The sequence below is a fragment of the Diachasmimorpha longicaudata genome, unplaced genomic scaffold (assembly GCF_034640455.1).
Source record: "Diachasmimorpha longicaudata isolate KC_UGA_2023 unplaced genomic scaffold, iyDiaLong2 ctg00000076.1, whole genome shotgun sequence".
NCBI classification, from domain to species: domain Eukaryota; kingdom Metazoa; phylum Arthropoda; class Insecta; order Hymenoptera; family Braconidae; genus Diachasmimorpha; species Diachasmimorpha longicaudata.
Window position 1 is genome coordinate 615,884 of NW_026973907.1, and position 13,083 is coordinate 628,966.

A 13,083-nucleotide genomic window follows, 5' to 3' on the forward strand; every position below is an offset into this window, starting at 1 on the left:
CGACGAGCTGAAGCCGATGGCACCGGAATTTTCCAGGTGCGATCAACGGTTCTCGAGATAGCTTCGTTCATATCAGAAAATTTTTCTTAGTAATAGCTAAACTTGGATATAACGCACCCACAACAGTTCACAGCTGTTTGAAACGTCTTTGCTCGATGTATTTCCACGAGCTGAAGCCGATGGCACCGGAATTTTCCAGGTGCGATCAACGGTTCTCGAGATAGCTTCGTTCATATCACAAAATTTTTCTTAGTAATAGCTAAACTTGGATATAACTCACCCGCAACAGTTCACAGCTGTTTCAAACTTCTTTACTAGGTGTATTTCGACGAGCTGAAGCCGATGGCACCGGAATTTTCCAGGTGCGATCAACGGTTCTTCGGAGAACGTCGACCATAGGGCGAAAGATGTGAATAAAAAAACAGCGTCGGATCGGTATAAAAAATGCGTGCGGTACTACAAAATGATGCCATGCAGCCATCGACGGTGTCGTACAGCGTCAAAATGCAAGATTTCAACAAATTTTTCGTCAAAACGTGTTTTTCAGCTGCTGAAACGCACGATTTTCACTAAAACGGATAAGACTGCAATTATTTCCCCGACAAGTGAATGCAGCCGTTTGAAAATTTCCTTCCGGGGGTATTTCGACGAGCTGAAGCCGATGGAACAAAAATTTTAGATGTGCGATCAACGGTTCTCGAGATAACTTCGTTCATATCAGAAAATTTTTCATAGTAATAGCTAATCTTGGATATAACTCACCCGCAACAGTTCACAGCTGTTTTAAACTTCTTTACTAGGTGTATTTCGACGAGCTGAAGCCGATGGAACAAAAATTTTAGATGTGCGATCAACGGTTCTCGAGATAACTTCGTTCATATCAGAAAATTTTTCATAGTAATAGCTAATCTTGGATATAACTCACCCGCAACAGTTCACAGCTGTTTTAAACTTCTTTACTAGGGGTATTCCGATAAGCTGAAGCCGATGGCACCGGAATTTTCCAGGTGCGATCAACAGTTCTCGAGATAGCTTCGTTCATATCAGAAAATTTTTCTTAGTAATAGCTAAACTTGGATATAACACACCCGCAACAGTTCACAGCTGTTTCAAACTTCGTTACTAGGTGTATTTCGACGAGCTGAAGCCGATGGAACAAAAATTTTAGATGTGCGATCAACGGTTCTCGAGATAACTTCGTTCATATCAGAAAATTTTTCATAGTAATAGCTAATCTTGGATATAACTCACCCGCAACAGTTCACAGCTGTTTTAAACTTCTTTACTAGGTGTATTTCGACGAGCTGAAGCCGATGGCACCGGAATTTTCCAAGTGCGATCAACGGTTCTTCGGAGAACGTCGACCATAGGGCGAAAGATGTGAATCAAAAAACAGCGTCGGATCGGTATAAAAAATGCGTGCGGTACTACAAAATGATGCCATGCAGCCATCGACGGTGTCGTACAGCGTCAAAATGCAAGATTTCAACAAATTTTTCGTCAAAACGTGTTTTTCAGCTGCTGAAACGCCCAATTTTCACTAAAACGGATAAGACTGCAATTATTTCCCCGACAAGTGAATGCAGCCGTTTAAAAATTCCCTACCGAGGGTATTTCGACGAGCTGAAGCCGATGGAACAAAAATTTTAGATGTGCGATCAACGGTTCTCGAGATAACTTCGTTCATATCAGAAAATTTTTCATAGTAATAGCTAATCTTGGATATAACTCACCCGCAACAGTTCACAGCTGTTTTAAACTTCTTTACTGGGTGTATTTCGACGAGCTGAAGCCGATGGCACCGGAATTTTCCAGGTGCGATCAACGGTTCTCGAGATAACTTCGTTCATATCAGTAGTAAGTGGGCACGATTGGCGAATTTTCTTCCAGGAATCGCCCCCCTTCCCCCTTTTTCCAGACGTGTCCGAACACGTTTTCCCCATTGTCCTTTGAGGAGGACGTCGCCGCTCTAGGGCCCCCTGGGGTGAGGGTCCCCAAAAGAATGTCTTTGTTCGACAGGAAGTGGGTGGTGGGTGGGTGGCAAGGAATGCGGGCAGGTCCCAAAACGCCTGAAAGCATTCCATTGTTATGCAATGGAATGTCGTTCACGTGTTAAGGGAAACTGGCCCATTATTTTTTTTTTAGATGGAGGATTGCGCAATGCCCTGGCATGAATGGCGCAGTAAATGAATGCTTTTTTTTTTTACAGGTTTTTTTAGGATAATAAATTTTCCCTTTCTATGGAAGACCGTTGGAAAAGTTCTCAACGATGTCTCCTTTTTTTTGACTATGTTTTTCTCTCTCTCTCTCTCTTTTATTGCATGTTGTTTCCTTTTAAAAGGTTTTTTTTTTTATTTAAAGTTCAAAAATGTTTTTTTGCCTTCCGTCTTTTTTTATACCTGAAAAGATGTTGAGGGTTTTTGTAATAAATAATTAAACATAGGGTTTAAATTTTATCTTTTTTTATATTTCATAAAATCGTAGGTTCCATTTTACAAATGAGTTACATAAAATCATATGTGTATGGTTTTTCAATATGAGGGCATTCTGTAAGCCCCTCCCGCGAATTTATCCAAATAATTGTAACAATTATGGAATAATTCTCCAAATAATTGATACAAATAACCAAGATTTTCGTGGGGTATTGTACGTCGAAGATCATCGCGAGCCAAGAGATAAATTTCCTCGAAATTTACGCGTATGCGATGATGAAGATCCTCCGTGGCAGGCATTCTATTATAATCCATATAATTCATAGCAATTCCTTTAATTGATTGTACAAGCGATTCCTTATATTCCTTGAGAGGCAATGTCTCCAAGAAATCCAGCCACTGATTAATCCATGCAGCCTTGTTTTTCAATGTATTGATGCTCTGTCCCATCATCATTATGGGAGTCTGATTTGCATCATCATTGCGAACAAAGGTCACGCAGGGATTTTCAAAACTGCGGTGGAATTTCACGTTTATGGCCCCAAATTCCTTTGCAGGTAGATTGTGGTTGATCTTTGGGTGGAACTTCTCAGGGTCAAAGTAATCGGTTACAGCATCCAAATCGTTGAAAAAAAGGGTCCATTCTTCTCGTGTCATTGACAATATGGCGCGTTTCGGGCGTACGCCCATAAATTGCACAACCGGGACGAATTGACCGAAACACGTAACTTTTAAGCCGACACGAATTTGTTTTGTCTCTGATCTATTCAAAGATATAACTTGAGACAAGACCACATGCTGTTCAGCATCACTGAATCCCTTTTGTTTGTTGCTCTCCATGTTGAAAAAATGAATGGATGAAATCAGGACGACTGAATCAAATCCACCGCGAGCACCCGCGTTTTATAGCGCTACGTATGAGAGTGGAGGGGGGCAGAATCCCCCACTACACGCATGACAGACCTATAACCGTCACACATTATCCCCCACCGCAGGGAGTTCTGCGGCGGCGGCGTCACACATGCGCCCCACTTTCGCGGTTTTTGTATGTTGCGCGGTACCCCCACTCTTACCATAGAACCTTCCTATACCGATTTTTTTTGTTAAATCGAGTGACGCGTTTGTTGTCATTCGTTAAAAGGCATTGCAATAGTAAAAATGTCTAAAAACTTTGAAAGTTACGATTTAGAGTCCCTTAAAAAATATCTCGCGGGTCGCGAATCGTATGAAGGACGACAAAAGCCTCAATTTCGCCAGAAAAGAGTACGCGTATGTGTTGATAAATATACCGATGATGATTACCTAGACAGTGATGACATGTGCATTCCAGCAAAAGCGCGGAAAATCGCGATAGGGTCAGGATTGGAATGTGAAGTGGAAGATTTCCTTGTTGATCCTTCTTGCGTATGTAAATATAAATTCCTCGGTGAGACATGGAATAAAATCCATATCAGATATCGCAGGGATAAATTACACTCTCAAGATGAGAGCATAGACATGTGTACGACATTTAAAGTGTGTTACAATGAAGAACCTGCAGAATCTAATAGAGAAATCGAATCAAATTTTCAAATGAGATATAATCCTCCATCCTTGAGAAGCATTGCAATCACGAATTTATTAAATGAAAAGAAATATGCGAAAAATGCAAAAACTTTGGCTGTGGTTACTAAAGCAATTGTGCATAATAGTGATGTATTATTATATAAAATGTCGAAGTCAAATGGTTTTTTCGACTGCATAGAACACACAAGATTATGCAAAGCAGGAGTGGGGGAAAAACTCTATTGGTACTACTTTTTTAGGGCGTGTGAGGAAGAATATTATCTCCCTGCGGGGGAGGAGACATTGGTCTACAAGAAAGGAAATGGGCCAATCATTGACCTTTCCTTTCAATAGCCAACAAATGCAAAACAAGTGGGGGGGGGGCGAAAAAAAGGAAAACTCGAGCATCCGCCCCCATCAGGTATGCAAAGGACCCCCCACCAAGGGCAAATCTTCAAAAAAGTGTGGAAAACTTAGCCCCTCCTCCTCTAAACTAGGGATGCATCAAGGACCCCAGTGAGATCATTTTACTGCATTTACGTTTTTTACGTCAAAATGACATCAAGTCAAATGAACTCATCTCCAAAATCCAGTTATCAATCAGGTTATCAGCCTGGAACTTTTAAACCTAAAAAATCTAAATATGGTGGAAACAAGGCCAATCAAAACGGAATTAAGATAATTAGTGATCGTGTAGTGCAATATAACAGTGATGAGAAAAGATCAATTGAAAAAATAGTGAAAAAAGTGAAACTTCAAAGACATGAGATTTCCAAGACAGGTCCTGTCATAAATATTGACTTTGACCTTCAAAAGGCTGAAAAGAAGAAGAAAAACTCAGCCAGACGATTGGGCCATAAATCACCCGGTAGCACTCAAAGTGGCTCTAAAATCCTGAAAGTCAATAATAAAAAAACAAGTGAAATTACGCAAGTGAGTACAGAAGAAAAAAAGTTATGGATTAATATGTTAGAAAAAGATCTTGATTTATTCAATCAAGTGAACTACATTGATAAGAAAAAGGATCTGAAAAAAATACAGGCTCGCGAAAAACGTTTAAAACTCGCGGAAAAAAAGAAGGCCGACTTTATCGCTCGCGAAAAACGTCGCGAACTAGCTAAGGAAAAACAAAGACAATTTAGAGCTCGCGAATCAGAAAAAAATCGATCCAAGGACAACACATCGAAGGATATCATCCCTGAGCCCATGATGGAATTGGATTCATCGATCGAGATCATTCCCAGCACTCCATCAGTGATCAATTTAATCCTGGAACGCGAGGGTGAAGATGCTCAGCATGGATCATTGAATTTCGCGACCTCAACCCCGAAAAGTAAATATTCAATCAATCAATCATATGAATTTTGAGATTAGATTGATTGAGGCTAATCTTGTATTGTTTTTTTGTTTCAGAACCGCGAAAATCTATCGAGGAAATCGAGGCCGTTCTAGTCGCGTTGGGCGCGAATCTAGAACAAAGGAATCGCGAGGACGATTACGGAGGGCGATGGGCTCCAACGCAGCGCCAAAAAGAGCTTGATCAAATTGCGATGCAATTGGATCAAAGCGGGGATGATGATGATGAAGGATTGGCCATCCAGAGTCTTGATTTCACCCCGTTATCACCCAGTAACCGTTCGGGTTAAAAATTCATTAAACATGTCTGTATTTTTTTTTGAATACCTGAAATAAAAGTCATACATTTTATTGCATTACCTGTGAGTCTTGACTTTTTTTTATTGCTAGGCAAGACCCAATATTCCCTCTCCTGTCCCCAGCCCTTTTTTTTCACGTAGAAGCTAGGAGAAATTTCTCTCTCGCTTCTTCTTCGTCGGCGTCCTGTAGTCTTTCGTTTATTGTCTCTTTCCTTCTCGTTGTTTAGAGGGTTTAGAGAACAATTTTGGCTTTTTCCTCGTCTTTCCTACATAAATCCTTACCCCCATCTCCCTCTAACTTACGGTTTAGAGGGTTGAGGGCGAATAGTGGGGCAAAAGTTATATAAACCGTGAGGTCCCACTATTCGCCCTCTTTCACCACCGACATCCCGAAGACCAGTGTAGTGTCCAGTTTTAGTGTTTTTTTGTGTTTTTTTGTTTTTATTTTAAAAAAATGGTTGTTGTAACCTGTCAAGGAACGTGCCAGGAGCACTTGGCCCGCGAGGTAAGTTTTTTTGAATATTTTTTTGCATGTTTTTCGTTGGGTTTCGCGGTTTTTGGTTCATGTCGTTTTTCTCGCGGTTTTTGATATGTGTTTCGCGTTTTTAATTTTCAGTTTTTCGCGTCCGCGCTTCATTTTCTATGTTTTCACGCGCTTTTATATTGTTTAAATACCTACCCGTCGCGGGGTATACGTTTCGCGTATTTTTTTTTTTTCATATTCTTTTCGGTATTGTTTTAGTTTTTTGATTTTTCGTTTTTCTTTTGTTTCAGTTTTTACATTCATTCTGCTTGTCTTTGTTTTGTTTTTAGTTGATTTTGTTTTTAATTCATGGTTTTTTGATTTTTCAGATGCAGGCCACCAGGAGGCAGCGCGCCTACCTCAGGGCAGCCAATGCGTGGCTGCGGTGGGAGGACGAGGAGGGTGAATCCCTGGAAGGCGAAAACATTTTCGCCATCCAGGATTTGCACGCCAGGGCCGCCAAATGGTTGGCGGATGTCGAGGACGAGGCCTTCATGGTAAGTTTTTGGCTCTCTCTCTCTCTCTCTCTCTCTCTCTCTCTCTCTCTCTCTCTCTCTCTCTCTCTCTCTCTCTCTCTCTCTCTCTCTCTCTCTCTCTCTCTCTCTCTCTCTATTCCCCTCTAACCCCTTTATTCCCTTCCTGACACCACTTTTCCTCCAGTCCTCTACTGAAATACCCCCTTTTTTCGTCATTTTCTTATAATCATAGATATATTTAATATTAATGTATTTTTGTCTTTTTGGTTTCAGCGCGGAGCTCGCTGGGAGGGAGTCGTCGGCCCAGACACCCCGAGAGCGCGGTGGATCCGCGCTCTGAGGCGCGAGTCGCGCCAGTTCGAGGCCGAGGGTGAGCAGGTGCTCGCCCTATACGACGTGTGGGATGCCTGGAGTCTCAGGATCCTCTTCGGGGAGGAGCCCGCCCAGCCTGACCTGACGGAGGAGGACTGGTCCCTGGAGCAGTGGGACTGAGACCCCTGCCCCCCCCCCCTCCAACTTGATTTAAATTTAAAAAAAAAAAAAATGTATTTTTAATTTTAAGTTTTTTTGAAAAATAAAACAAAATTTTAAAAGCAATATTTACTTGCTTATTTATTTATTTATTTCCCCCTAGTTTTAAATTAGAAAACGAAACAAAAAAAAATTTTAATATTTAAAGAAAAAAAAATTTGTATTTTAGTTTTAAGTTTTATTTTTTAATAAAATTTTTTTAATAAATATTTTCTTTTTTCTATTTTCATTTATTTCTCTTCATTTTTTTTCCCTTAGTTTTAAGTTTAAATATTAAGAAAGCATGTATATTAGTCTTAAGATCATTATTATTATTAAGACGAAAAAAAAAAGAAAATGTAGTTTAGATTTAAGTTTTTTTAATAAAAAAATTTTTTAAAAATAAATATTTGTTGTCTTTCTTTTTTTAAACACTTACTTCTTTTATTTTTAAATTATTATTAAATAGGAAATGGGTGGGGGGAATAAGCGTAAAGGGAATCTTTTCAATTTTTATTCATTTATTTATTTATTTCTTCGTATAAATTACATTTTTCTTACAGATACTTTTCATTTTCGCGGGCCGCGGGTTTTTGAAACTTCGTATTTCAATTCGAAATACGAACGGCTGAAAACCCGCCCCGTCAAAGTTGACGGTGGCGCCCCCCTGACAGTCGGTAACCCCTCCCAGGACCCTAGAAACGTACATTCCCAGAATTTCACAGTGTCGGTAAAACCGTAGGGCCGCCTCCTGACACCAGGAGGCTCTGCTCAAATGTAAACATTGTAGGGCCCATTTTTTAAAAAATTAATATCTAATGAACAAACAAACTTAAAAATATGTAATTTGGATATTAATTATCAACAAACGATTCCCTATCCATTAATAATAACTATTCGAGGCTACAATAAAATATTAAGCGAGTGGAGGAATAGCCCCTACTCATTAAATTGTTTAATTAATTATTAAATAATGCAGGCCTACAAACGTTTTTCGTGCATAACAATATTATACAAAACTACAACAATTAATCTAAATGCATAAAATACTTAATTTAAAAAAAAACAGTGCGCGCCAACTAGCAGCGGTTAAATCGCGGTTTTTTGAAACCATAGGGCAGAGTCGCAAAACCATCAAGCCGCCGTTTTGGGCCTGTCGCACGTACGATCTTACTCTCAGGCTTCGTGATGACGTCATGATACACGGTCCGCCGAATACCATGATAGTCGATCTGGTAGGGATCTGCTTTATCGACAACGAGCGCGCGAATCGAGTCGTAATGAATTTGTTTACGCGATTCATAATTCAGTCTAACCCCTTTTATTTTACTAACTTCCGCGATACTGCCGTCCGGTTTTTTTACGCGATAAGTGTAAAATTTAGGTCCCCCAGAGACAAAAGAAGTAATGAAACTTCCTTCTCCGTAGCCCTCTACTTCGTCGGTCAAATCCCCTAGAAAATTCCCTAGCGGTAATTCATTTGATCCATCGCTAACGTAAATGACCGAATCTGTATCATAATATAAAACACGTTCTTGTTGTTTTTCTAGATAAGAATATAACTTTAGACGCGCGTGAGCGGTTGTATAAGCCGCAATAACGACATTAGCCTTAGTGGACATTTCCGCGGCTTCGTTTAAATGTTTCCAGGACATGAAGAGAGTGTCGTTATCGACAGGAACAACTACTGTTACTTCAATTTCAGGATTAAACATTATATTTGCAAATTCCTCATGTGTTCGAATAATAGCTTTTTTTGTCAAGTTCTCCCTCTCCCCAAATTTACCCCAGAGACAGTTTAAACAAAGTTTTGCTACGGCTCTCAATCCGGCATTCTTTTGAATTTTATCTTTGTCAAGTTTTATACCTTCTCGCGTCTCATATTCAGCAATATATCGATTCTTTGATTCATCATCTACACACTCAGCAGGCCAATCCGAAGCCTCTTGTTTTATTTTCAAAAAAGTGTTAATGTATTCGGCAAATAATCCACCTGTTCGCGTCACAGGATTATAACGCGTAGTACTCTTATACTCCCAAAGCTCACTGATTTCTAATATTTTATACCCCATTTCTACGGCTTTACGAAGTTCTGGAGCGACCCAAGTTCCCAAAAATTCGCGAGCAGCGGGATCATCATGAGGGCAATTGTCTTGTACAAGATCATCGCAGCATGATCGACAGAGAGGGAACAGTAACTTTCCATGGGCTTTTACTGGTAAAACAGGGTGAAATAATTGACGAGGGGGTAAAACGCGACATTTCACGAGACCTTCTATCCGCGAAATATTATTATTAGGGCATATAAGCTGACAATCACGCCCCACATGGACAGTGGGATGTCCAATCGGGAAAACCCCTGTCTTTAAAACGTATGGGTATAACGAACAAACATCAACATAGCGAATTTTCTCATTATCTTTTACATCATAATGTGTTACGGTATTTCCTGTTCGTCCCCCGAAAAATGCATCGCGCGGATCCAGCGCTATAAACATTTGCTGATCAACGTTTTCTACAAAATTCGCCAACACATGATCTGTCTTTTTTTGACGAATAAAATCGCATTCCCACATTTCAACGACTTCATAACCCGAGTGTCGCAATTCCCGTGTAATCGCCCCTGTTCTCTCATATCGACTCTCTAGTGTATCCTTGTGACTCAACTCTTTATCTCTATTGAATTTGAAACACCGTGGGCATCCGTGCCAATAACACCCGTGGAACTGATATGCATATTTCTTATTATTATTCGCGGTATCCTCCCAAAAACCATCTAGACGCAGGCCTGAAGTTGTTCTGTGTTCACGAGTTCGTCCGGCATGTATTATTCGATGATTCTCGCAATGTTCGCGCCACAAGAGCCATTCAATTGCGATTTTCGACTGCGTTTTCCCTAACCGATATCCTCCCTGAGGTATAATGCCTATCTGCTTGTCTTTTAAGAAATTTGTTTGAAAAATACGCATGCATGTAGAAGCAATCGTTACACATTCTGTAAAAGGACAGACATTTCCAGCATTCATAATCAGTTTTCGAAATTCAACACAGGCTCGTCTCAAAATTGTAACATCAAGTCTGCAATAATGAAGAATTTCTTTACGAAAATCAAATTCATAATCTTCTTCGACACGATCATTATACCAGGATAAGAATTTTTCACGATCTTGTACTCCCATAGTGTCAGCACCATAATATTTTCTATCAGGTATAGGCCCTACGTAGTTTTGATTGTCTTTTGTATTGAAAAAATGTGGAAAATAGCCTTTCGCTATATTCCCCAATCCAAAAGCTTTCGGTAAACTTGCAAGAGCCATGTGAAAATAATTTAAACTGTCTATAAATTTATTATCCCCAAAATCCATCAAGATAATGTTTGTTCCGTTAATTATCGCTTTAATTTGACTGTTAATGCGTTTCATGACGTCTCTCAAAACGAATTGTGAATCATAGCCTTTCGCGTTATGTGCAATACAAACTACTTTTTTATACGTCTTACCCATCGACGTGATGTAATCAACAAATCCTCGCACAGGATCCTCACCATCGAAAACATTTTCCCGATGTTTACACACGCCACACGGATTTCCGTGATTATCGTTGGCGTTCACAATGTCATCGTCGGTCATATCTGCACAACGATCACACACAGTTTGGGCAACGCAAAGATTAGGAATGTGTACGTTGACATCTGTAGTTCCTTGCAGAAGCTCATCCTGTCTGGTTTCAAAGTCGTAGAAAACAAACGCCACACGTTTCAAAGTCAATTTTTTCTTGCTCTTTAAGGTGGGCATATAGCAGAGATGAGAAATATCTTCGTCCTTTTGACATACGTTGCAATAATATTTATGACACACATGATTCTGAGCTTTGCGATGATCAATTTTCGTATTACATTGGCCACACAATTTTATATAGTCACAGACGGTGGGGTTATTTCCACTGAAAGATCCTGGTTTCTTATGTTGATCGAAGCACAATTGGCCGTGAAACTCTCGATTACAATCGTCACACACTATTTTATCAACAATCGTAGAGTCACACGGAGGATTCTTCAAACACCTATCACAAGTCCTATCACAAACATGTCCTTGCGTAGTGTAAGGTTTGTTACAATGCTCGCAATAATACTTCACGCCAAAGAATGAAGGTAAATTTTGGATTGGCTCATAGTGGTTCTCTTCAGGATAATACACAATCGGTAAGGTATATCGGACGGCCATCTTTCTGCTAATCAATTCAGGTGTACCATCGTAGAGCACAGGGTGATCTTTTCCGTTTCTCATGAGGGAATAGACCTTGATAAGGCATCCTTCTTCAGCCAAGTATCGCTGATATTGAGCAACTTCCTGTAGACCACAGCCTTCATCAGGAGCAATGACTCCTGCCCTTCGAGTTAGTCTTTCGGCCTCCTTACGTTGCATTTTTCCCTTGCATTGCCGGATTGCCTGCCATACCTCGTGGATCTTGCCCTTATCAGCTCTGGTTTTTAATTTTTCTGCATGTGCTTTGGCCACAACAAGTGATCGGGCTAGACACAAGCCATCTTCATTCGAAATCTGAAGGATACATTTTCTACTAAACCCTCTTTTCATGCCGTTTTCAAGGAAACCTTGACCTACCGGGGCTTCAGCCACGTGAAGTTTGATCCAAAACTTATCGGCACATCCGAAACCGTTTGCGCTCTGCGCGATAGAGCTGACAAGATTCCATAGATCTTGAAACTCATATCCTTTGATCGCACGTGGACTTATCCAGGCATTGTCTCTTTGCATATTTGCAAAATTGAATGTAAGGCACATTCGATTCATACCACGCCCTCCAGCCTCAATAATTTTATTATAGACATCACGAAAAGCTTCTTCAACCCAGTCGGCAGGGTCACGACTTTCAGGTAAAGGGTTGATTGCAAACTCCATCACATGTGTGTCGAGTTTGAAACGTGGGAGTCTCTGGCGTGATCGTCGTATTGTCCTTAAGGCCGGCAATCGATTTTCAATCTCTTCTTCGCGGCCATTTTGTTGATCTGAAATTGGGTTTAGTATTTTTCAATAAAAAAATATGCCTAAAATTTTTTCTCGGTATTATAAAAAGGTATGAAGCTAGATACTTACCATTCTGCTGATCTAGTAAATCTAGATTAAACTCTTCAACAGCTTCCAAAACCTTAGGGTCACTCACAACATTTTCACCACCACCACATTGAATATCAAAGAGCGCAGAATTAAAATTTTCGAATAAATCTCCATCAAAATTATTTTCAATGGCAAAATCACCGAATAACTCAAGATCAAAATTATTTATCCAATCAAAATCTCCCTGTGGAGGTGTAGTATTTTCTTCGGTCGGGTCACTGGGCCCCGCTAAATCGTTTGGGTCCGACATTGTGAATGTCCCTTGGACGACTGCAGTTAGTGCGAGAAAATTCGGGCTATATTGGGAAAAGTCAGGGGTTTTACTGTTGGCGCCACAGGGGGCTACTGCACTTCTTCGCCTTTTTTACCTGCCCCCGCCTACGCGCATTGTCCTTGTCCTAGTCATAGGCAAGCCCACTTGACCCCAATACAGGTGCATTACGTCACGCCCCTCTCTGGCATTTTCAAATCCATATTTTCGGATATCGTAAAATTGTATAAAATGATGAGATTTTAGGCATGATTAATCAGAAGGCAATATGGACACGAGGTGGAAACATCCCTTTACTGCAATGATTTGTGGCCCCACGGGTTGTGGAAAAACATTTTTTGTTAAAAGGTTTTTGAAGGAAATTAAGCAAATGTGCGATACACAAATTGAAAAAGTGATCTTTTATTACGCTGAGTGGCAGAATGGATATTCGGATTATGATAATAATTTTGTCGAATTTCGTGAAGGCCTACCAAGATCTGGAGATTTTGATGATAATAAGCCAAAATTGGTTGTCGTGGACGATTTGATGCGGG

The 13,083-nt window shown here is 40.2% G+C and overlaps 1 protein-coding gene across 1 annotated transcript; it reads left to right on the forward strand.

Annotated features, from left to right (window-relative positions):
- Positions 1–3,681: 3,681 nt before the first annotated feature.
- Positions 3,682–5,805, forward strand: LOC135171679 (uncharacterized). The gene is made up of 2 exons (XM_064138302.1): positions 3,682–5,310; positions 5,391–5,805. Exons 1-2 carry the CDS (start codon positions 4,533–4,535, stop codon positions 5,621–5,623), a joined length of 1,011 nt encoding a protein of 336 aa, XP_063994372.1. The 5' UTR covers positions 3,682–4,532; the 3' UTR covers positions 5,624–5,805.
- The last annotated feature ends 7,278 nt before the right edge of the window (positions 5,806–13,083 follow it).